Genomic DNA, 23,604 nt, shown 5'->3' with positions numbered 1-23,604 from the left:
GAAGCCAGAAGATCAGTTTGAAGGAAGCGGGTCAGGAAGAGGGACGGGCAGGCAGGATCTGGAACAGGAAGGCTGGAGCAGGAACGGAGCACAGGAACAGGAACAAGAATGCACTGGAAATGGAACCCAAATCAGAACACCGAGGAAGTAGACCTGTAGCCAAGTCGTCTGCTGTAGGTAGGAGCTTGGTTTAAATGCTAGCAGGCTCTGATGTAGATAGGAGGAGCTGCTGGTGGTTTCCCGCTGCGGGCCCTTTTATGGCCCCCGCAGGTGGCACGCGTGCTAGGAGGAAGCAGGAAGGGGGCGAAGTCGACTGGGTCCTGCAGCAGGGAGACCTGAGACAGCCCCGGCGGAGAGGAGGACCCAGCGACCACGTCAGAGAGACCCGGGAGGCGCAGTTAGTTCCGGGAGAGGGCTGGAAAGCTGGAGGGACGGCCACGGGCAGTAAGTGTAACACTTTTTCTCCCTCCCTCTCCCCCAAAACCCTAACCCTCCCACCCATCTGGTACCTTTCAACATCATTTCCTGTGGCCGGGATCGTGGTATGCTCATACCGATGCTTAATGGCTTTTAGTATTGTCGTGACAGCTTATGCACAGCAACATGTGTTTCTTTAAAGTAACTGGCTTTGGCCTCTCTCATGGTTGATAATACCTGGATCCAGCGGTCTCCACGGTTATCAGCCATCTCACAGACAGTCAGCTTGCACTGTGCTTTCTTCACCAGATCAGTCACCTCCTTCAAAAATTTGCTGTTATCGCGTACACTGAGACATAAAAGAAAAAAAGTATAGAGCATGAAAAGCAGGCAGACATGGTCACTGTCAAGTACTGACTGCATTTCTGATATTTTGTAGTGATTAAACCAAATATTTTGTGTGTGTGGAGGAGAAAGGCACAGATATGCAATATGCACCAGCCTCAGCTTCTACTCTCCAACATTTTAGAATGCACAGACTGACTAAACAACTTAGTACCTTTCCCTGTTGTCATTTTAAAATTCAAATCCAGTCATTTTTTAAGTCACTGCTTTTGTATGTGCACAGGCCTGGGTTATTCTTGAGGCCATGTTGGCAGTAAAAGTTTTGGGAAAAAAAACAGAAATTATTCAAATTGATAAAAACTAATGACTTCCTAACAATGTTGATATTCAAGGGAGAGCAGATTCTGATTTCCAAGGGTTATTTTTGATAGTTCAATATCATTTAAACCTCATATCAAAGCAGTTTTGAAAAGTTCTTTTTTTTTAAATTTCGGATGCTACATAGAATTAAACCATTCTTGAATTTTCAGGATTTCCAATCTGTTTTATAGGCCTTAGTTTAATGGGGCCCAATATTCAAAGATATCCGGTAATCTAGGTTATCTAGATATCTTAGAAGGGATATTCAGCTGCATGGTTATGCTGCTGAATATAACCAGATATGTTCTAGTTATCCGGACAAGTTATATCCTGCTATTGAGCAGGTCTAGGTTATTCGGTTAACTTTATCGGATAAGGCAGAATATAGGCACTTATCCGGTTAATATAACTGGATAAGTATTCCCATCCAAATCAACCTATTCCCCGCCCGCTGACTGTCCAGTTATCTACTTAGCCGGATAAGTGACTTATCCGGTTAAATGGCAGGCGCTGAATATAGCTGGATATTCAGTGGCCACCACTTAGCCGGCTAAGTAGGACTTATCTGGCTATCTAGTACTAAATGTGCTTTGAATATTGGGTCCAAGATCTCTCAATTACTGCAATGTGATCTACTCAGGTCTACCACAAAATACAGTTCGGGCCATTCAGGTGATACAAAACTCAGCCGCTGTATTTTGACTGGTACTTGTCATTATGACCATATTACACCCATTCTCTATGCTCTACACTGGTTACCAGTTCAATTTAAAATCACATTTATGATATCACTTATTCACAAGGTTTTAAACAATGAAGTTTCACAGTGCTTATCTAATTTACTAAGGGCTTATAGCTGGAGTAGAATTTAAGCTCTGTTGGGAAATATCTTCTGGATGTGCCCACAGTATGTCAGGTAAAGTTAGCAGACTCGACGGAAAAAAGGTTTTCAGTTGCTGGAGCCATTGCCTGGAATAGCTTGTCAAAGGCCCTTCGGCTTGAAGTATGTTTTAAGACATTAAAAAAATAACTAAAAATGTATTTGAGAAGACTTTTTTTATAGAAATGCAGGCAGTTTTTGTTATGTTTTATTTTTAGTTTTGACTGTTATTGATTTTAACCAATGTTATGTTTTGTCTAATATTAATTTGTGTTTTTTTTAGTATTTAATAAATATCTTCTTGTAACACACTTAGAATTATAGATAATACAAGATATAAATATTTTAAACATTAAACATTATAGCAATAGATGCAACTGAATTGGACCCCGCCATTCCTGGGGGACATTGGGTACCGGTCAAATTCAGAATACAGTTCAAAATCCTAACCATTATACATTCTCTTATTCATAATTCTAATTCTACCACTTTATGCTCTCTTCTTCGTATATATAAACCTTCTAGACACTTAAGATCAATGAATAAAAATTTGCTAGACATACCATCAACCCGACAGGCTCATCTAGAAATTACCAGAAAAAGAGCGTTCTCGGTTACTGGCCCGATCCTTTGGAACACATTACCAGACTCACTAAGATCCATACCCAACCTGAATCACTTCAAAAAACCTTAAAAACACATTTCTTTCAAATTGCATTTAAAATTACACCTACTAAATAATTTCATTTTGCAAAAACTACACCTACAAAAACAATTCAAATTATTATTTTCGGCTTAACCACATGGCACCATATTACCATCTTTTAGTACTACGTTAGTTGTCTTTGTATTTTTAATAGTTTATGTTTTTAATTTTTATTATTTATATAAGCATGCTTTTTGTAATATTATGATATTTTTATTTTTTTATGTCTTTCTAATTTTTATTTCTTAGAATGATACTTTTGTACACCATTTTGATTAAACATTGTTTGTAAAAGCGGTATAAAAACATTTTTAAATAAAAAATAAAATAAAACGAGCAAGCCAACTCAGAGAAATGGTGAGAAATAGCTCTAGCCTTTGAATGCTCCTTATGCCACCTCTGCGGGGCTTTAAAAAAGCTGCATGTTTTGCTGTACCAGAGCAGGAAAGGAAAAGCAGAGTGCCAAAATGTCCCATGCTCCATGAGAAGAGCTGAAGTGCTTTGCAAGGTGAGGGAGAAGATTTTCTATTTATTTGGCAAAAAAAAAAAGTGAGAGGGGATTGCTGAGAGAAACAGACAGGTGAGAGATGACATTTTCAATTTGCCACAAAATGTGGGACTGAGGAAGTGGGGTGATTGACAGAGTCAACATGAGCCAGATGAGGAATGAAAATAGTTTTTGTACCTATGAGTGAGGGACGGGACCAGGGAGCCTCCAAATCTAGTGTTTCAGGGTGCTTAAAAAACAGCGTGCATGGTGGCATATGGCATTGGCTACAGCCCCTCAACCCTGCCCTGAGGGGCTCAGGACTTCCTCTTTCTCTAGTCCTTTACCAATCTGAAAAACCAGACATACCAGAATAAGGTCAACAGACGAGCTTCTGTTGCTCAGCAACCCAGGTGACTGTGCTTTATTTGTTCACTCTTACGGGCCGATACAGTAAAAACCGCGGGAGAGCCGGCACTCCGAGGCGAGCGCCCGCTCTCCTGGGCGTGCGATGGTTTATTTATTTATTTATTTAACATTTTTCTATACCGGCATTCGTAGGACACATCACGTCGGTTTACAAGTAACTGAGAAAGGAAATTACAAAAAACAGGGAAGGGGGCTAACTGGATAATATATAAAAGTACAGATGAAGAGAGTCAAAGAGCAGAGTTACAACTTTTGCATTCATGCTAGGGTTAGATATGCAAGTGAACTATAAACAATGCTAAGGAGGCATGTGCACTTAAGAACTTAGCATATAGAACTTATTTACAGTATGAAAGGAGGCAAGTGCACGTATATACAGATAAATGCTGGTGCGGGGGGGAGAAAAAGAAGGAGGGAGCGGGAAGGGAGAGGGGAGAGGGAAAAAGGAGCAGGGGGGTGTGGAGGGAAACAGGGGTACAACTGAGCAAGGGTATTTTTAGGGAGAGCTTGCTAAAGGGTGAAGAGGGCGGGGTAGGGAGGAAGGGGTACAGGGAAGGTATAGGGGAGGTCAGGGAGAAGGTAGGTAGGTTGAACGGGAGCTGAGGGGGTTCAATGAGGGAAAGGACTAGGTTTGAGAGGAATTGGGGTATGCCTGTTGAAAGAGCCATGTCTTGATTCCTTTTTTGAAATGGCTCAGGGACGGTTCTAGGCGGAGTTTGGCGGGGAGGGAATTCCAGAGGGTGGGTCCCGCAATGGTGAAGGCTCTATCCCTGGTGGTGGTGAGGTGTCCAACTTTAAGTGAAGGGGTTTGGAGAGTGCCAGCAAGGGAGTTTCTAGTGGGGCGATTAGCTTGGCGGAATTGTGGCATATCTTCAAGCCAGGGTGAGTTGTTATTGTATAGTGTGTTATGGAGGATAGTAAGTGTTTTGTATTGGGAACGGAAGGTGATGGGGAGCCAGTGGAGGTCTTGGAGAATAGGAGTGATATGGTCAGTTTTTCTGGTGTTTGTTAGGATTCTTGCCATGGAATTTTGAAGGATTTGAAGGGGTTTAATGGTGGAGGCTGGGAGGCCTAAGAGAAGGGAGTTACAATAGTCGAGTTTGGATAGTATAGTGGTTTGCATAACAGTGCGGAAGTCGTGGGCGTGGAGAAGGGGCTTCAGTTTTTTGAGGACTTGAAGTTTATAGAAACCCCCTTTTAGGAGTGATTTAATGTGAGGTTTGATGCTTAGTTGATTGTCTAGGGAGACACCTAAATCTCTGACACTGGGTGGCAGTGTGTAATTTTGTGAGGCATTTTGGATCATTTGGTGGATCGAGTCGATTGGTTGATTTGCTAGGATGAGGATTTCAGTTTTAGAGGCGTTGAGTGCATTTGCATGCTGTGGGCGCTATTAGTTTCGGGGGTGTTGGCCGCATGTTTCCACGCGCTATTACCTCTTACTGTATAAGGGCTAAAAATAGCGAGGCCAAACGGGGGCTAATGGTGCGCTCGGCCGAGCACACCATACTGAATCAGCTCGTTAGTGAATCATCTAACAAAAAGCTCCAGGTAATATATTTAACCACCACCTGGATGAGCCACATAAAATGTGAGAGGGTCTGGCACCTGAATAAGCTGAGTGCCAGTCTAGTGGGAATGTGGATCAAGCAGATTGTGTAGTAGACTCAGGCCCAGAGACAAAGAGGGTATTCAAAAGACCTGAGCTAGATAGGGATCTTAAGGGTAAGAAAATTCCCTCCTCTGACTATCTCCCTGCTCAATTCATACCACATCAGAAAGATGGAGCTGTCTCTGCAAATATATTCTAACAACAAATTTTATTTTCTGGTGCTACCAGCAGTCAGAGTAGATTGAATGAAATACACTTACAATGACCCTTTGGGATTAATTATGAAAATGGCCCTAGTTCTAAGTTCTTTTGAGCTAGGAGACTAGAGCTTAGGTAGCAGAGGAAGGGGTGCTCCATTTTGGAACAGATCCTCCACTGAGGTTGCTGGAATGGCCAGCCCCCTGCTATTTATAAAAGGAGCATGCAACATTGCAAAGTTGAGGTAGAGTGTTGAGGTTGTTTTCCTCAGAGTTTGTTCCTCTGCTGTTGGATCTAGGCCTCAAAGCCTAGAAATCTCCAGAAGTAGAGGACTTCCAGTGATGACAGCTCTGGTTAATTGCTCCCTAGGAGCCAGTGGGGAAATAAGCTTAAACAACATGGATTCCTTCAATCTGTACAGCTGCTACATCTTATTTTGCTCATCTAAGTTCATGGACAATTTTGTTATATGATTAACCAATGATATGGCTAATAGACCTAAGAGAACTGGAGGGGATAAAGTTGTGCCTATAACCGAAGATAAAATGGTGCTGGAAGCAAGCCCTAGTACAAAAGGTTTGTCCGAGGGCTTGATAAAAGAACTTACTAGGGCCTAACAACAGCAGTGACTGAACAACTTCAAAAGCAGCAGTCTTTGGTTGACAAACTAAAGGAAAATTTGAAAATAATGGCACTTTTATCGAGGAGATCAAAGGAAAATTAGTTTCTTACCTGATGATGTTCGCTTAGAAATAGCGAACATCCTTAAGAAGATAGAGCCATCCTCTCACCCTCTAGACCATATCCCACCAAACCTCCTGAGTTCAATCCCTGACATCATTGCCAAGCCAGTTGCAGACATCATTAACCGCTCCCTCGCCCAAGGCCAAGTTCCCAACCAACTCAAGTTGGCAATGCTCAAACCTCTCCTCAAAAAACCCAACCTTCCAACTACAGATCCTGCCAACTACAGACCTATAGCAAACCTTCCTATGTTAGCAAAAATTATGGAGAAAGTTGTTAACAGACAACTTTCTGAATTCCTTGACGACAACAATATCCTCACCACTAACCAATTTGGATTCCGGAAGAAAAAGAACACCGAATCGCTATTAGCCACACTTTCGGACACCATTATCTTCAATCTTGAAAAAGGCCAACCTTGCCTCCTCGCACTTCTGGATTTATTCTCAGCGTTCGACACTGTGAACCACTCTAGCCTACTACAACAACTATCAGACATCGGCATCACAGGAGCAGCTTTCAACTGGTTTAAATCCTTCCTAGAGAATAGAACCTATAAAGTCAAGATAAACAATAAAGAGTCTCACCCCATTCATGCCAAAATGGGGGTACCACAAGGATCCTCACTCTCCCCCACCCTCTTCAACATCTATCTTCTCCCACTCTGTCATCTACTTACTAACCTCAAGCTCACCCATTTCCTATACGCGGATGACATACAAATTCTCATCCCCATAACGGATACCATACATAAAACCATGGCTTTCTGGAACAAATGCCTCTCAACCATCAATGATCTATTAGCAAGCCTCAACCTGGTTCTAAACACCAACAAAACAGAAATCCTTATAATAGCACCGGAACAAGCTGCCCCGCTCACCTCCAGCAATCCTCCAGACACCTCAGGATACACCAGCTCACATCAAGTCAGAGATCTGGGTGTACTCCTAGACAACAGACTCAGCCTCAATAAATTCGTAAATAACACTACAAAAGAATGCTTCTTTAAATTACAAGTTTTAAAGAAACTAAAGCCACTTCTACTCTACAGGGATTTCCGCACAGTACTCCAAGCCATCATTCTCCCGAAATTAGACTACTGCAATTCACTTCTGCTGGGCCTTCCCGCCTGCACCACCAAACCCCTCCAAATGGTATTGAACGCCACTGCAAGAATTCTCACCAACGCCAAAAAAAAGGACCATATCACCCCGATCCTCCAGCATCTCCACTGGCTCCCCATCAAATACAGGATACAGTTCAAAACCAGCATGATGATTCATAAAGCCCTACATAGCATCTCTCCACTCAACTTAACTTTCCAGCTTCAACTACACACTTCCAAAAAGCCAACTAGAAGGGCATACCAGAACAGACTGGTCACCCAACCAGCAAAATCCTCCCTGAGGAAACGTGCACTATCCACTGCAGGCCCGCCTCTCTGGAACTCTCTACCACCAGACCTCCGCCTTGAGCCGTGCCATACCACTTTCAAAGTGAAACTCAAAACTTGGCTCTTCCTTCAAGCTTTCCCTGAGAGCTAAAAGCAAGAAGAGCAACAACTACCTTCCTGTTATTACAACAATAATGTAAAGCTCATTGCGTTATTTGTGTTCTAAGTTGATATTGTTTGTAGTTTTTACTCTATAATAGATTAATCGTTTGATATTTTCCTTGATATGTTCCTTGTAAATCGCCATCCTGGCGATAGTTATCTCTGTTACCTGTGAACCGGAGTGATATGTATTGTATACAGGAACTTCCGGTATATAAAAACTAAAAATAAATAAATAAATAAATAAATAAAGATAATTTTCGTTCCTGTAGTACCAAGGATCAGTCCAGACTGCTGGGTTATGCCCCCCCTCCAGCAGATGGAGTTAGAGACAACTGAAAAAAGGCACCCCTCTTAATTACCTGGTGTGCCACCTGCGTCCTCTTCAGTATAATTAATAACAAAGCAGAAAATTCCATAACAAATGACTAGATCAAGTAAAAACTGCCTTAGGCAAACAGATTGAAGATAACATTTAAACGAACATTGGAACAAAAGGCAACTAGCCTGGAGAAACTGTAGAAAAGTCATCTGTAGGAACCTATCTGGAAGAAAAAAGGAAAAGAGAAATATCGACGAGCGGACTCTATTAAAAGAACTGAAAACTCACTGGGCGGGCGTCTGGACTGATCCTTGGTACTACAGGAACGAAAATTATCAGGTAAGAAACTAATTTTCCTTTCCCTGTATGTACCAGGATCAGTCCAGACTGCTGGGATGTACCCAAGGGGGCGGATTTTAAAAGGCGCGCGAATAGCCTACTTTTGTTTGCGCTCCAGGCGCAAACAAAAGTACGCTGGATTTTAGTAGATACGCGCGGAGCCGCGCGTATCTGCTAAAAACCTGGATCGGCGCGCGCAAGGCTATGGATTTTGTATAGCCGGCGCGCGCCGAGCCGCGCAGCCTACCCCCGTTCCCTCCGAGGCCGCTCCGAAATCGGAGCGGCCTCGGAGGGAACTTTCCTTTGCCCTCCCCTCACCTTCCCCTCCCTTCCCCTACCTAACCCACCCGCCCGGCCCTGTCTAAACCCCCCCCTTACCTTTGTCGGGGGATTTACGCCTCCCAGAGGGAGGCGTAAATCCCCGCGCGCGAGCGGGCCTCCTGCGCGCCGGGCCGCGACCTGGGGGCGGATACGGAGGGCGCGGCCACGCCCCCGGACCGCCCCGGGCCGTAGCCACGCCCCCGTACCCGCCCCCAAAACGCTGCCGACACGCCCCGACGACTGGGCCCGCCCCCCGACACGCCCCCGACACGCCCCCCTCGGAGAACCCCGGGACTTACGCGAGTCCCGGGGCTCTGCGCGTGCTGGGAGGCCTATGTAAAATAGGCTTCCCGGCGCGCAGGTCCCTGCTCGCGTAAATCCGCCCGGTTTTGGGCGGATTTACGCGAGCAGGGCTCTGAAAATCCGCCCCAAGCTGTCTTAAATGGGGTGAGACCCAGAGAGTCCCGCTCAAAGCACACTGCTGCCAAAAGAATCGTCATCCGGAGCTCGGACATCTAGACGATAGTGTTTAGCAAAAGTGTGCAACGATTTCCAAGTCGCTGCCCTGCAGATTTCTTGAGGAGAAACACATTGGCTTTCCGCCCACGATGCCGCTTGTGACCGTATAGAATGAGCTTTAAGCCCATCAGGCACTGGCCGTCCGTGACATATGTACGTGGAAGCAATCGCATCTTTCAACCACCGAGCAATAGTGGCCTTGGAAGCCTTACTACCTTTCTTCGGACCACCCCATAAAACGAAAAGGTGATCAGATAGCCGAAAAGGATTAGTAACCTCCAAGCAGCAAAGAAGTACCCTTCAGACATCTAGCTTCCGCAGTTCCCGACCTTGAGGAGAGTTTTTATCCACGTCAGAAAAGGCTGGTAACTCCACAGACTGATTGACATGGAAAGCGGAGACTACTGTAGAATAGTGAATTGCATATATCCTGCACATGTATCTTTAGCACTAAGATCACTGAGCTTACCAGAGAATCAGCCAACACGGATGACATCATTCCTGGGAGGACGGAACTAACTTGGTCTATTCTACTGATAACAAGAGGCCTCTGGCCTACAGTAAGAGCATGCACACGTACACATACTAAAATATATATCGATTGGCTATTAAAGGTAATGGGTGTGGATTATGCAGATGTCTGGTATCAGCAAACCCGGGACCCTTATAAGCTGAGCACACGTTAGAGCACTGGGCAGATTCTGAATTATACACCATTTGTTTGTATCGCTTTTGCCCCATAGAGGAACCCCGCTTTCCTCTATTAATTTCCTCTATTAATAAATCTCTTTCTTTATAACTGTTTGAAGCTGGTATTCATTACGTTATCAGACAGAGGTTACCCCTTTTAACACTACCTTTGGAAGAAAGGAAGGCACCGTGCGGAGAGAAATGCCGGAATCCGAAATACGCAGAAACGGCTCCCTACAAGATAAAGCTTGGAGCTCTGAAACACATCTGGCCAAACTGCCACCAGAAAAACCGATTTAAGGGTCAAATCCTTTAAAGTTACCCATTTAAGAGGTTCAAAGGGAGCATTACAAAGACTGCATAAAACCAAGTTCAAGCTCCATGAAAGGCAAACAGCCCGCACTGGCGGGTTTAAATGTTTAGCTCCTCGTAAGAAATGAACCACATCAGGATGACAAGCAATTGAAGATCCGTCAATCTTAGCACGCAAACAACCCAGGGCCGATACCTGTACTCTAAGCAAACTATAGGCCAAACCTTTCTTTAAACCATCCTGAAGGAAGGCGAGAATATGGACTATGGTGGCCTTCCGCGGAGACACCTTCAACCTGCTACACTAGAAGTCAAAACCTTCCACACTCTAACATAGGTAAGAGATATAGACGTCTTACGAGCCCGCAAAAGAGTAGTAATAACCGCCTCACGATATCCCTTCTTCCTTAACTGTCTCCTCTCATAAGCCAGGCTGCAAGACAAAAGCGATCCGCCTGATCGAAAAATACCGGACCTTGACATAGTAGCTTCGGCAGATGACCGAGACGTAAAGGACCGTCCACCTGTAGGTTGATGAGGTCCGCAAACCACGGCCATCTCGGCCACTCCGGGGCTACCAGAATAACTGGTCCCTGGTGATATTCTATAAGTCGAAGAATCTTGCCCACTAAAGGCTATGGAGGAAACATATATAGAAGAATGTCCTGTGGCCACGGAAGAACCAGAGCATCCACCCCTTCTGAGCCGTGTTCTCTTCTGCGGCTGAAAAACTGAGCCGCTTTGGTGTTTAGGCGAGTTGCCATGAGATCCAGGTGAGGAACTCCCCACTGGTGAGTGATGAGCCGCATTGCTGCATCGGAGAGTTCCCATTCTCCGGGATCTAGCCATTGCCTGCTGAGGAAATCCACCTGAATATTGTCCATCCCGGCTATATGGGACGCTGCTATGCGAGATAGGTGATGTTCCGCCCAAGACATCAATTTGGCTGCTTCGGAGGCTACCGGGTGGCTCCTGGTTCCTCCTTGATGGTTGATGTAAGAGACGGTGGTTGCGTTGTTGGAAAGTACCCTGACCGCTTGGTGACGAACCATCGGTAGAAATTGGTATAGGGCCAATCTGACAGCCCTGGTTTCTAGGCGATTGATGGACCAAGTCGCTTGGAATGGGGACCATTGGCCCTGTATCAATCGGGACTGACAAACCACTCCCCAACCCGTCAGGCTGGCATCTGTCGTGACTATAATCCAATGAGGAGTTTCCAGGTCCACACCCTGAAGCAAATGAAGTGGAACCAACCACCATTGGAGGCTGGATCTCGCTGGTTCCAGCAATGGTAAGGGCATGTGAAACTCCTCCGACTTGGGGTCCCATCGAGAAAGAAGGGCCTTCTGTAAGGGTCGTAAATGAGCAAAAGCCCACGGAACCAATGCCAGGGTAGATGCCATAGAACCAAGAACCTGTAAATAATCCCATGCCGTTGGTAAAGGTAGAATCAAAAGGTTTCTTACCTGGGACATCAACTTTTCCAGGCGCCCAAGTGGTAGAAAAACCTTTCCGAGTGCTGTATCGAATCGTGCTCCCAGAAATTCCAGAACTTGGGACGGAATCAGTTGACTTTTGGCAAAGTTGACCACCCATCCTAGCGAGCGAAGACGAAGCAAGACTGAGTGTACCGCTGCCTTGCAAAGTTCTTCCGACTTTGTGCGAATCAACCAGTCGTCCAGATAGGGATGCACCAGTACTCCTTCCCGTCGTAGACTCGCGGCCACCACTACCATCACTTTGGTGAATACACGTGGAGCCGTCGCTAGGCCAAAAGGAAGTGCACAGAACTAGTAATGTTCTCCTAGTACCATGAACCATAGAAACGTTTGATGGTGTTCTTGAATTCCTAAGTGAAGATAAGCTTCCGCTAAGTCCAAAGAAGCCAAAAACTCTCCCTTGTGGACGGCTGCAATTACGGACCTCAAGGTCTCCATACGGAATTTTGGAATTCGTAAGTGAAGATTGACCTTCTTCAAGTCCAATATCGGACGAAAGGAATTCGCCTTCTTCGGAGCCACGAAGTAAATGGAGTAACGACCAGTCCGACGTTTGGCTGATGGAACTGGGACTATAGCCCCCAGTGCTCACAATCGAGATAACGTCTGGAGAATAACCTGTTGCTTTTCCCGAGAACTGCCTGGAGATATCAGAAAACAGTCTCGAAGTGGGCGAACAAAATCCAAAGTGTAGCCGTGACTTATAATGTCTAGGACCCACTGATCCGAGGTGATTTTGACTCATTCCTCATAAAATGGGGAGAGACGTCCCCCGATCTTTGGGATGAAGGAATGGGTCGGTGTCCCTTCATTGGGAAGACTTAGGAGGGGCAAAGGTGTGCGAGGTCCCACCACGCTGAGATCGCCTGCCACGAAAGGAATGTGTCCATGCTTGAGTCCGGGAAGGAGTCTGTCGTGAAATGAAGGGAGTCCCCCTTCCAGCACGAAAATGACGCTGACCCCGAAAGCGTCTCCGGAAGGTAACTACAAACCGAGAAGACTTAGGCTTGTCTTCCGGGAGTTTATAGACTTTATTGTCTCCAAGGTCCTTGATAAGTTGTTCTAGCTGTTCTTCAAACAAAAGCTTACCCTTAAAAGGGAAGGAACCCAGCTGAGACTTAGAGGTAGAATCTGCCGCCCAATGGTAGAGCCATAAGAGCCTTCTGGCGGAAACTGCCGAGGACATTGTGCGAGCAGAAGATCTAAGGAGATCGTATAACGCGTCAGCCGTGTAGGCAACCGCTGACTCCATGCGGTTCGCCTGTTCAGTCTCTTCAGGAGAAAGTTCCTGAGATGTGAGCAACTGTTGAACCCATCGTAAGGTGGCCCTCTGCATAAAGCTGCTGCAAACAGCAGCCCTTACCCCCAAAGCCGAAACTTAAAAAATGCGTTTAAGTAAAATCTCCAATTTTCTGTCCTGAAGATCCTTCAGGGCTGTTCCGTAACGGGAATTGTAGTATGTTTGACTACGGCCGTAACCGCAGAGTCAACCTGAGGAATTTTAAGCAAATCCAAAGATTCCACGGGTAAAGGATAGAGCTTGTCCATGGCTCTACTAACCCTTAAGGTTGCTTCTGGAGAATCCCATTCTTTAGAAACTATTTGAAAAAGTTTCGGATGAAAAGGAAAGGTTTGGGGAGGGGGAACGTAGACCGGACAAAACCAAATCCCCCTGAGAAGGTTCTGAAATCTGAGATGGTAAAGGAACTTCCAACTCACCTAGTACATGTGGAATCAGAGGATCCAATTCTTCTTTACTGAATAACCGGAGCACCTGCGGATCATCTCCTTTCATTGGGGTAGCAGAATCTATATCCCTATTAACATCCGCGTTGGCTAGGTCTGTCAGGGAAAAACCTACAGGTGCTGAGGATTTGGGAATCCCGGAGCCTGCAGAAGTAATAGGGACCGCTGATCCTGAAATTCCCAAGTCTGAAGTCGAGGGTTCAGGATTGACAGGAACTGCCCCTGTATTAGATAGAGCTGCTTCAGCCTCCAGGTAGGCTTTATGCATTAATAGAACGAATTGAGTTGAAAAAGGGGGTTGTTTTTTTAAAATTCCCTCAGGAGCTGAATTTGAGAAAGGAGCAGCATTAGAAGGTAAATGGCGCTGTTTTTCGGGCTTAACTCCGGTGGGGAGAGAGAAGGATCCTCCCCTTCTTCCCAGCATTGCTCTGCATCGGCTTCCGATGCATTCAAGATGGCCGCTGCTGAGCCTTCGAGGGAGCTTGAACGAAAATGTTTGGCTGCCGGCGCTTCTGAGGCACTATGAAGTCGGGAGGTTCTGGCTGACATCGTCTTCCGCGAGGGTCCCTCACCCCCGGGAAGACAACAGGAACAGAGACCCTCGCGGGAGAGCCGGCTTCCCGAATCACCACAAGCAATACAAGTATGCCCCCGCGGCATGAAAACAGCGCGATTTTAAAACCGTGAACCGGGTGAACAATTCCACCCCCTCCGGAGGCCCGGGGAAATATGGCAGGCACAAGTAAGTGATTTGAAAATATATAAATATCCACTACCTTGTAATAAATTTATTTAGTATTCGTTTTTTGGGTTTTTTTATGTCACAGGCAACAGAGGAAGAACCTCTGTGAAGAAAACGAATACTTCCCCCTTTTTATATATATTTTTTTAAAATATGGGTCAAGGTAGGACTAAAGTAGGAGAAAAGTGATCGGCCCACCGGTAAATAGTCTCCTCCACACCGGGCTAGCAGCCAAAATCTCCGGGTATAAGGCTTTTTAGGGCAACGCCCTGCCTAGCCTGCCTGAGAGAAATTTTTTTTTGTTTTTTTAAAGTCTGTGTAAATATTTTAATTGATCTAGTCAAAGGTAATAGAAAAGAAAATTAAATGAAACCAAACCTGGTTATACAAGTAAAAGTTACACTTAGAAAGAATCAGGACCGCAGGTCATGCCTCTGCATCTGCTGGAGTCAGAGAGATACTGAAGAGGACGCAGGTGGCACACCAGGTAATTAAGAGGGGTGCCTTTTTTCAGTTGTCTCTGACTCCATCTGCTGGAGGGGGGGCATAACCCAGCGATCTGGACTGATCCTGGTACGTACAGGGAATAGAAGAACTGAAATGCATGAAGGTCATATCGAAAGTATGGAGGCTGCTTTAATGGAAATGAGAACCATGAATAAAACCATGTCTGAGAAACTTGACAAGCTTGAAAACAGAAGCAGATACAATAATCTCTGTATTGTGGGAGTCTCCGAAAAGCTGTTCAGTGAAGGCCTGCTTCATTTTTGTGAGGTATGGTTACCAGGTGCTTTAGGAATCTTGACCAAGGCAGGCAAATATTAGCAGAAAGTGTCCATCGTGTGGGTTCCATTGGGCAAGCTTCAGATAAACCAAGGCAAATTATTGTGAAATATTTAAACTACACGGACAAGTCAAGAATACTTACTGCATACAGAAAATCCAAGGAGTTTCTTTATGATAACAAGAAAATCTTAAATTTTCTGGACTTTTTGGCAAAAAAGGAGAGGAAAGGATTAACAGGGAGAGGAAAGGAGAAGATTGTATACCAAAGCTGCACTTGGTCCCATTGAAAATTGCATACCTTATCTGCATGTAGTACCACATTGTATGTAACTTAACTTTATGGGCAGACAGGTGAGGCATTCCCAGGATCAGGGCTGGGGAAGAGTTAACACTTATGTGCTTACTTTTAAAGCTTCTAAGGTACACACATATTCTCCCATAAAAAGTACCTACACATATAGCAGGTAAAGATCTGTGTGCATTCTTTTTCTGAGTCAATTTTTAAAGGGAACTTTTTCCTTTTTAAAAAGTACCTGCAAACTTTACAACTCTGCACATATTTTGAAAGCAGCCCCCAACCTTTCTTACCTGCACACAAAAAGCTCCACGGGTTCCAGAGTGTTTGGGGTCATTATCCATGGAGCTACTCGGAAAACCACCACATCTGTAAATACTGGCAAACCCTGTGGAGAAAAAGGAATAAGACATCCAGCTGTCCAGTCCTGGATTACTAGTTCTCATGCAATGCTTAAGGTTTTGTGTTCTTTCCTTTCCTTTTTTTTTTTTTTGTTAAATGGCCCAGCAGTTTCCTCCTACTCTTTTGGAATTCCAGATCAACTGGCATCCCTAATGGGAGATGGTGCCATGAGCTTTCATTCATACTTATCAAGGGACATTTGTCCCCTATTTTACATCTCCTTTCAACTTACTTTAGTCCAGTCTGAGTGTCTTCAGCCAAGGACCATGCAACAGGGCTGTTGTGGAACCTGGCATTCATGGACACTAAATATGACCACAAGGTGTCACCATTGCACAAGGGTTATGACTCCCTCCCTCCTCAAAGGCTGTGAATGCTGCCGACTCAGTACTTCGAGCCCCGGCCTGCCTGGAGAACGGATGACCTGAGCCAGGAATTGAATCCAGATCCTCTGCATGGTAGTGTGCAACACTGCTACTGAATCATTAGGCATGTTCTTCTTCCTTTGATTATTTATCCTTAAGACTTTTGCATGAAAAAAATGTGTCCTTTTCAAGTCACCCACTACTGCTTCTCATCCTGTGACATCATCTTCATATTGTACCTCTAGTCTGATAATGTAACTGCCAAAGAACTGTGGTTTCGCTTGAGGGAAAATTACTCTTGGGGTAGATTTAAGGGCCTAAGTTGCAAAAAGCAAGTGTTGCTTACCTGCAACAGGTGTTCTCACAGGACAGCAGGATGTTAATCCTCACGTATGGGTGACATCACAGGATGGAGCCCTGTACGGAAAGCTTTTCTGTCAAAGTTTCTACAAAGCTTTGACTGACACTGGCACACTGAGTGCACTGAGCATGCTCAGCCTGCAATTATCCCTGTGAGCCACAGGTGTCTCCCTCAGCCTCGTCTTATAGCTAAAAGCGCAAGCGAAACTAAAATAAAAGTAAAAACATATACAGTCCCAACTCCGCGGGGTGGCGGGTGGGTTTCGTGAGGACTAACATCCTGCTGTCCTGTGAGAACACCTGTTACAGGTAAGTAACACTTGCTTTCTCACAGGACAAGCAGGATGGTAGTCCTCACATATGGGTGAGTATCGAGCTGAAGATGCCCGAGAGTGCACCAAATGCACCCAAGATGCGTGAAAGGCGCAATGACAGGGGTGGAATTTGGAACGGAGGGCATCGTGAAACCCTTAACGGGTTGGTGGAAGGATGTTGGGTAGTTAAACCGAAAAGAATAAGAGTAGACGGACTGGCCAAACATGGAGCATGCCGGCTAGTCGTATGTAAGCAATAATGAGCTGCGAAGGTATGGGGGGAACTCCAGGTTGCAGTCTGATAAATATGTACAAGCAGCAGCGGCCGAGGGGAAGCTATTAAGGCTGGGATGGACGCAACAGAGTGTTTAATACACACAGTGTTGTAGTGAAATGCCTGCTTGTTGGTAGGAAAAGAGATACAGACCGTCAATTAGGAGGAATAGGTCTGTTTGCCCACTGGAACTCGCAGTTTGACTCTTGCAACAGAAGGAAAGAGTTAGGTGGAATTCCTATGGAATGTAGTGCGATCTAGATAGAATGCAAGTGCACTACACTCCAAGAAGTGGAAAAAACCCTCCCGCTTTGGTGAGAGAGAGGTGTTGGGAAAAATGGGCAGAGTAAATTCTGAGTAAGGTGAGATGCAACGTCTACCTTAAGAAAGATATGAAGTTGAATACATAAAACCACTCGGTCACGGAGGAACGCAGGGTCGGATGAGTATGTAACAAGGTGTGTAACTCACTGACCCTGTTGGCAGAAATGACATTTATGAGAGAAAGAATTTCCCATGTCAAACTGTGAAATGAGAGGAATGGAAAGGCTCGAATGGAGAACGTTTGAGACTTATAAGGATAAGATATAGGTTCCATTCCGTGACTAGTGAAAATAGAGGCAGCTTGATCAGTGGATAATCCATGGTAAGCTGACTCAGAAGGGGTTTACCGTTAATCGGGTATCCCCACTCCCAAACGATACACCAATTGGAACAGAGGTGTACCTATGTGGAGGATGTCTGGGGAGCAGAATCCGAGGGAGTAAGAGAAAAGAGTGGTGTAGAAAAAAGAAAAAGGGTAATACCCTTTTGTATGCTTTATGTGGTAAGTCATGCCATTTTGAATGGTAGGATTTATGTGTGGAAGGTTTTGTGATGCTACCAGTACCTGAGAACATCAATGAGTCTACGATTTGAGACTGACTTGTGAGAAGGCGAATTGGTTACCGGTGTGATAGATTGAGAAGTATGGGAAGCATACTGGTCTCGGCCAGGACGTGGGTCTGAGGAACAGTGAACCCCGTCCCGGTTCAACATTAGAAGAGTGCTAGCTAAGAGAGGCAGCAGAAGAGACACATTTAAGAGGCCCTTGATGGAAGAAAAGCGTCTTGGGGAACGCATTGGAAACATGTGTAGGGAGTAGAATCTGTGCACCGTATGGTTCGATTCGGATGCAGAGGGCAAGTTCGGTTGACCTCAACGTTAGAAGATTTTTCCCGCTACACATGTAGTCCAAAACCATTCGAAAGGATGGAAACCTACATGGAGAAGGTCTGCTAGCACGTTCAGTAAATCTCTTAGATAAGTGACCCGAGGATGCATGAAGTGAGCAAGGGCCAAGGGTAGAGCTGCGCAGCTTCCTTGCAGAGCAGCTAAGAGGTTGTGCGTGCTTGTGTGTTGGAAAGCACATTGTCCCTATGCTGTCTGTCTATGCACAAAGATTTGTTGCAGAGGCAGTATTGAAAGGCATAAGGGTATAACTCATGGCTACAAGCTCCAGGAAGTTCATGTGAAACTGTGCCTGGAGTGGAATAGACGCATATTGGGTTGAGAAGCTTTTAGGTCAAACTTTACAACCCTGAATAAATGCGAGCATGAGCAGAATCAGACTAGGTTTTGGTTCTAGATCTGCAATATGGATGAGGGATGAAAGCGGTTGAACAGCTTAGACCCACTGATAATGGAAATTCACTGAATCTAACCCATAGCAGTTTTGGATCTATGAGGAAAGCGCATAGTGAAAAAACCCCATGGCCCGACAATGAAGAATTGAGGGGCTGAGGTTATGGAAAATGCGTGCAGGGACATGTAAGAATTTATTAGAATGTCTGCTCGTATGCTGGACAGGAAGGTCATTATGACTGTGGTGTCCAGAAGTATTGTATAAGGGATTTATGGCAGTGACAGTAATCCCAGGTAGTAAATGTATAGTGAGTCATGAAGAAGTTAGAGCTCCTTGCGTGGACTGCCTGTGGTTATGCAGCTGTCCATGTAAGGAAAAGCGTGAATGATCGATGGTGGAAGCCATGGATCCCAGGACCTGGAGGTAATCCCACGCCGTTGGAAGCGAGAAACCGATGAATCTTCGTATCTGAGCTATGAGTGTATGAGCCCTGTCCGGGGGAAGGGACACCTTGCCCAGCGCTGTGTCGAAATGGCCCCCAGGAAGTCCAGAGACTGAGATGGAGAAAGGCTGCGCTTGGTGAAGTTTACCACCCAACCAAGGGAGTGAAGAAGCGTCAACACCTTGTCGACTGCCCGGTGACACTGGGCTGAGGACTTCGCCCGAATGAACCAGTCGTCCAGGTATGGGTGCACCAAGACTCCCTCCCTCCGGAGAGCGGCGGCTACTATTATCATCACCTTTGTGAAGGTGCAAGGAGCAGTTGCAAGACCAAAGGGTAGAGCCTGGAACTGGAAATGCTGTCCCAGGATCTTGAATCGCAGAAAACGCTGATGTGTCTGGAGGATGGGAATGTGTAGATAAGCTTCCGTCAGATCCAGGGAGGTCAAAAATTCTCCGGAGTGCACCGCCGCTATCACGGAGTGCAAGGTTTCCATCTGAAAGTGGGGAATCTTGAGAGCCCTGTTGACCATCTTGAGATCCAAGATCAGGCGGAAGGAACCTTCCTTCTTGGGGACTACATAGTATACCGAATAATGTCCCCGACCTACTTCCAGGGGGGGAACCGGACAAATCGCTCCGAGAGCTAGAAGCCTGTTGAGTGTCTGCCGGACTATGAGTTGTTTCTGAACTGGGCCACATGGAGAGAAGAGGAACCTGTCTCTTAGCAGCCGAGCAACTTCTAACGCATAGCCGTGTCTTAGAATATCCAGAACCCACTGATCTGAGTGATGTTGACCCACTCCTCGTAGAAAAGGGAGAGACGTCCCCCTATCCTGGGGATCGTGGAGTGAGCCGGCATAGCTTCATTGTGAAGATTTGGAAGATGTCCCCTGGGCCGGACCAGAGTGGGGCTGTCGTCGGGCACGAATGGACTGAGTCCAGGATTGGGATCGAGAGGACGGCTGCAGTCCTTGCCTGGCAGAAACAACGTTGATTCCTGAATCGGATTCTAGTGGAATTGAACGACCTAGAAGAATGAGGGCGATCCTCTGGTAGTTTAAGTACCTTATTCTCTCCGAGGGACTTGATAATCTGGTCCAGATCCTCCCCAAATAGTAGCTTGCCCTTGAAGGGTAGAGATCCCAGTTGCAACTTGGAAGAAGAATCTGCCGACCAGTTGCGGAGCCAGAGGAGGCGTCTAGCCGAGACTGCAGAAACCATAGATCTGGCCAAGACTCTCAGAATGTCATATAGAGCATCTGCTCCATATGCTATGACGGCCTCCAGGTGGTCTGCCTGAATTGCTTCCTCAGGAGGCAACTCTTGGGAGCTGAGCAGCTGTTGAAGCCAGCGGAGGCCTGCACGCTGAGCGGAGGAACTACAAATGGCTGCCCGGACCCCCAGGGTGGACACCTCGAAAACTCTCTTAAGATAAACTTCTAGCTTTCGATCCTGAATATCTCACAAGGCTGCACTACCCGTTACTGGAATGGTAGTTCTTTTTGTCACCGCTGAGACCGCAGAATCTACTTTGGGAACCGTAAGGAGCTTCAGAAAATCATCCAGGAGAGGATATAGCTTATCCATGGCTCTGCCGACCTTGAGGGAGGTCTCAGGAGAATCCCATTCCCGGGATAACAGTTGAAGGAAAGTGGGATGTGAAGGAAAGGACCTACACAGCGGACGTAGACCAGCCAGAAGGGGGTCCCCTTTCTTCGCTGGTGGATTAAGCTCACGCGGGTCCTGAGGGGCCTCAATGTCCAATTCCTGTAGAATATGTGGAGTGAGGGGGTCTAGCTCATCCCTCTGGAAGATCCACAGGACTCTAGGATCATCCCCTTCCAATTGAGCCGTAGTTGAAGATTCATCCGGATCCGGGTCCTGCTGAGGAACAGACCCCCCCCACAGAGAGGTGTACCAAAGGGACCCTCAGAGCGCTTGAGGTGGCTGGAGGCACCCCTGTTCCCAGGACTGCTGACCCTTGGGCACTCCCCATGGTTTGGGCACTTCCCAAGACCTCAGTGGAATCAGCGATTCTGGGTACCTTAGGAGGAGGAGGGCCCGCCAGAAATTCCTGGTGCTGACCCATCCTGGCCAGGTAAGCATTGTGAAGCAGGAGAACAAAATCCGTGGAAAACGGAGGTGGCCCCGATGGAGGAAGAGTGGGAAGATCCCCTGCCGAAGGAAAAGGTTCCAGAGGTGGTACGGGTGTCAAAACCAGGGGCTGAGATGAAAAAGGCGTGTCCTGTTCTTCTCCTGTTGTCGCAGGGGCAGCCGAGTCTGGAGACAAAATGGCCGCTGTTCCCACGGTCAGCGGGATCGGGGCCGGCCCCTGTCCGTCGAGGCGCGCCAGAAGACGAGAACCAGAGTGGCCTGGTGGTTGAGAGGGTCCCTCCCCACCAGGGAGGCAAGCTTTGCAAATCCACTCGCAGGAGAGCCTCGACCCGGGCTCTCCACAAGCGCAGCACCTGGATGAACGAGGCATGGGGTCCCCAACGGAGCCATGAGGGAACCAGCTGAAATCAATGTGAGAAACAGGCAGGGCTTAAAGCTGTGGGAAGCGGGAAAAACCTCAGTTTCAGCCTATTCTTCCTCACGCTCACCAGGTTCGTGGCTGCAAGAAACAGGTAATAGCCTCCGCTTCAGTCCTGCTCTCTCTCTATCCCTCAGCGACCCAGAGATAAAGACACAGAGGAATAACACCTCTCTGTGCCGGCTGCCCAGAGGAAAACGGCGACTCAGGGGCAGCGGGTCATATAGCAGCCACAGGGGGAGAGGTCGGCACCACCGACTTGCACCCCAGAGAGAGGAAGAGAGGAATAACCTGTCAGAAAGTAAATAAAAACAAACTTACCCCGACAACAGAGATGGGAGGGGTTGGGGAGAGCTGCAAATAATACTGCCTGCAAGCTATAGAATGCTCCCACTAAAACAGGAGCAGAGGCTACAGGAGAGTTCTCCAAATAATTCTCTCAGAAATTTAAAATTCAAAAGATTTTTTTTTTATTTTTTAAATCAGACTTGATCCATCCAAAAGAAAGGAAAGCTGAGGAAAATAAAGAAAATTCCTAAAATAGCTTTCTAGACATCTCATTGGGGAACGAAAGCCACCACAGTCATCTGCTGGAGTCAAGAGAATACTGAGAATTAGTAGAGGGTACATTACCATATAAGGAAGCATCCTTCAAAGTTCTCTCTGACTCCATCTGCTGGAAGGGGGAGATAACCCACTGTCTGGACTGATCCTGGTACGTACAGGGAAATTATAAATCATGCCTCATTCCTCTTTTTAGCAAATCTTTTGGACAGTTATGCCTAAGAGGTTTTTATCTGCTAATTTAACAAAGACAGCTTTTCTTGCAGGATGTGCCATCCCCCACTGTACCATTGTGTGCTATAAACTTGTAATCAGGGCAGGAGCATTTTATACTTTGTAGCCACTGCTGCTACTGCTGTGCTGTTCAAGCCTTCCCCCATTTCTTCTTGCTTTCCAGGCTACATGCACAGAGCAAGGTACCCAGCTCCTATTCTCTGCCCTCTAGCTCCCTGCCTGTGGGTATATGCAGGTACAGGACAGGGGAGACAGCCAATGAGAGAATGTGGATATCAGGGAATTTCAGGAGGACACAGATAGAAAAGCCAAGAGAGAAAGACAAAAAACTGTGAGCGTGATCAGTAAAGTTGCTGTAATGTTAGTTTATTGTGTGACCTGACCTTGCCTGTTACTAAATTTCCCTAATTTTTCCTTCACGGGCAGTGGGAGGGTTTTTTTTTCTATGTGAAATCTTCTCCTGGCTTTAACCCTTCCATTTTGTGGAAGGTTACTGTATATACTCCATGGAGCACACTCAGAAATGAGTCAGAAGGAAAGTGTAGAAGTGGAGAGGAGTGGTTGGAAGGAAAAGGAGCTCGTAGCCTCATCCCTGGAGGTTGGCGATCAGAAGAGGATTTTGACCAGTCTGGAAAAAAGGACAGCCCCCCGGTATCCAGAAAGGCTGGGTAATTGAGCTTTTTACCCAATCTGAAAGTCAAGGACAAGGGTGAAGAGAAGATTGAGATTTGGGCCATTCCAGTAGGATTTTCTGGAGCTGGTTTGAAGTCTGAAGACCTATTTTGATCTTGAGAACTATTTTTGAACTTGGGGATTTTTATCATCTTTGCCCAATGGATGCTGGAGTTGCATGCCAGCTCCCCCTTCAAAGGAAGAGAGAGGTTGTTGGGTATGGATGGTGGTGCAGAAGGAAGACTAACCACAAGGAACAAAATGGACAAGAAAACTATGATTTTTCTGACGCTTATATTTTTTATGCTGTTTCTCATTTACACTATTCTGGCTTGGATTCTTATTTTTAAATTGAAGTAAACTGTTTATTTTGAACACCAATTTGACTCAGACTTTTATTTTTCCTCATCTGCCTGGTGGTGAATGGACAGTGATTGGGCAGTGACTGGTACTGGCATCTTTTCTTTCCTTTTTTCTGGGCACTTTTTGGATTCTTCCTGTACCCATCTGA

At 46.2% G+C, this 23,604-nt stretch overlaps 1 protein-coding gene across 3 annotated transcripts in view; it reads right to left on the bottom strand.

The window, feature by feature from the left end:
* LOC115076905 (protein-arginine deiminase type-1-like) overlaps nucleotides 1-23,604 on the bottom strand; it is a 204,821-nt gene that overhangs the window by 51,399 nt on the left and 129,818 nt on the right. For all 3 annotated transcript variants that reach the window (XM_029578906.1, XM_029578905.1, XM_029578908.1), the window contains 2 exons: nucleotides 15,601-15,695; nucleotides 655-766 (listed from right to left, as the gene is read on the bottom strand). In XM_029578906.1, the coding sequence (XP_029434766.1) occupies nucleotides 655-766; nucleotides 15,601-15,695 (207 nt within the window). The remainder of the gene's footprint in view (nucleotides 1-654; nucleotides 767-15,600; nucleotides 15,696-23,604) is intronic.

The sequence above is a fragment of the Rhinatrema bivittatum genome, chromosome 15 (genome assembly GCF_901001135.1).
Source record: "Rhinatrema bivittatum chromosome 15, aRhiBiv1.1, whole genome shotgun sequence".
NCBI lineage: Eukaryota > Metazoa > Chordata > Amphibia > Gymnophiona > Rhinatrematidae > Rhinatrema > Rhinatrema bivittatum.
Note: the sequence above shows the minus strand (reverse complement) of the source record. Positions and strands in the feature narration are given on the sequence as shown.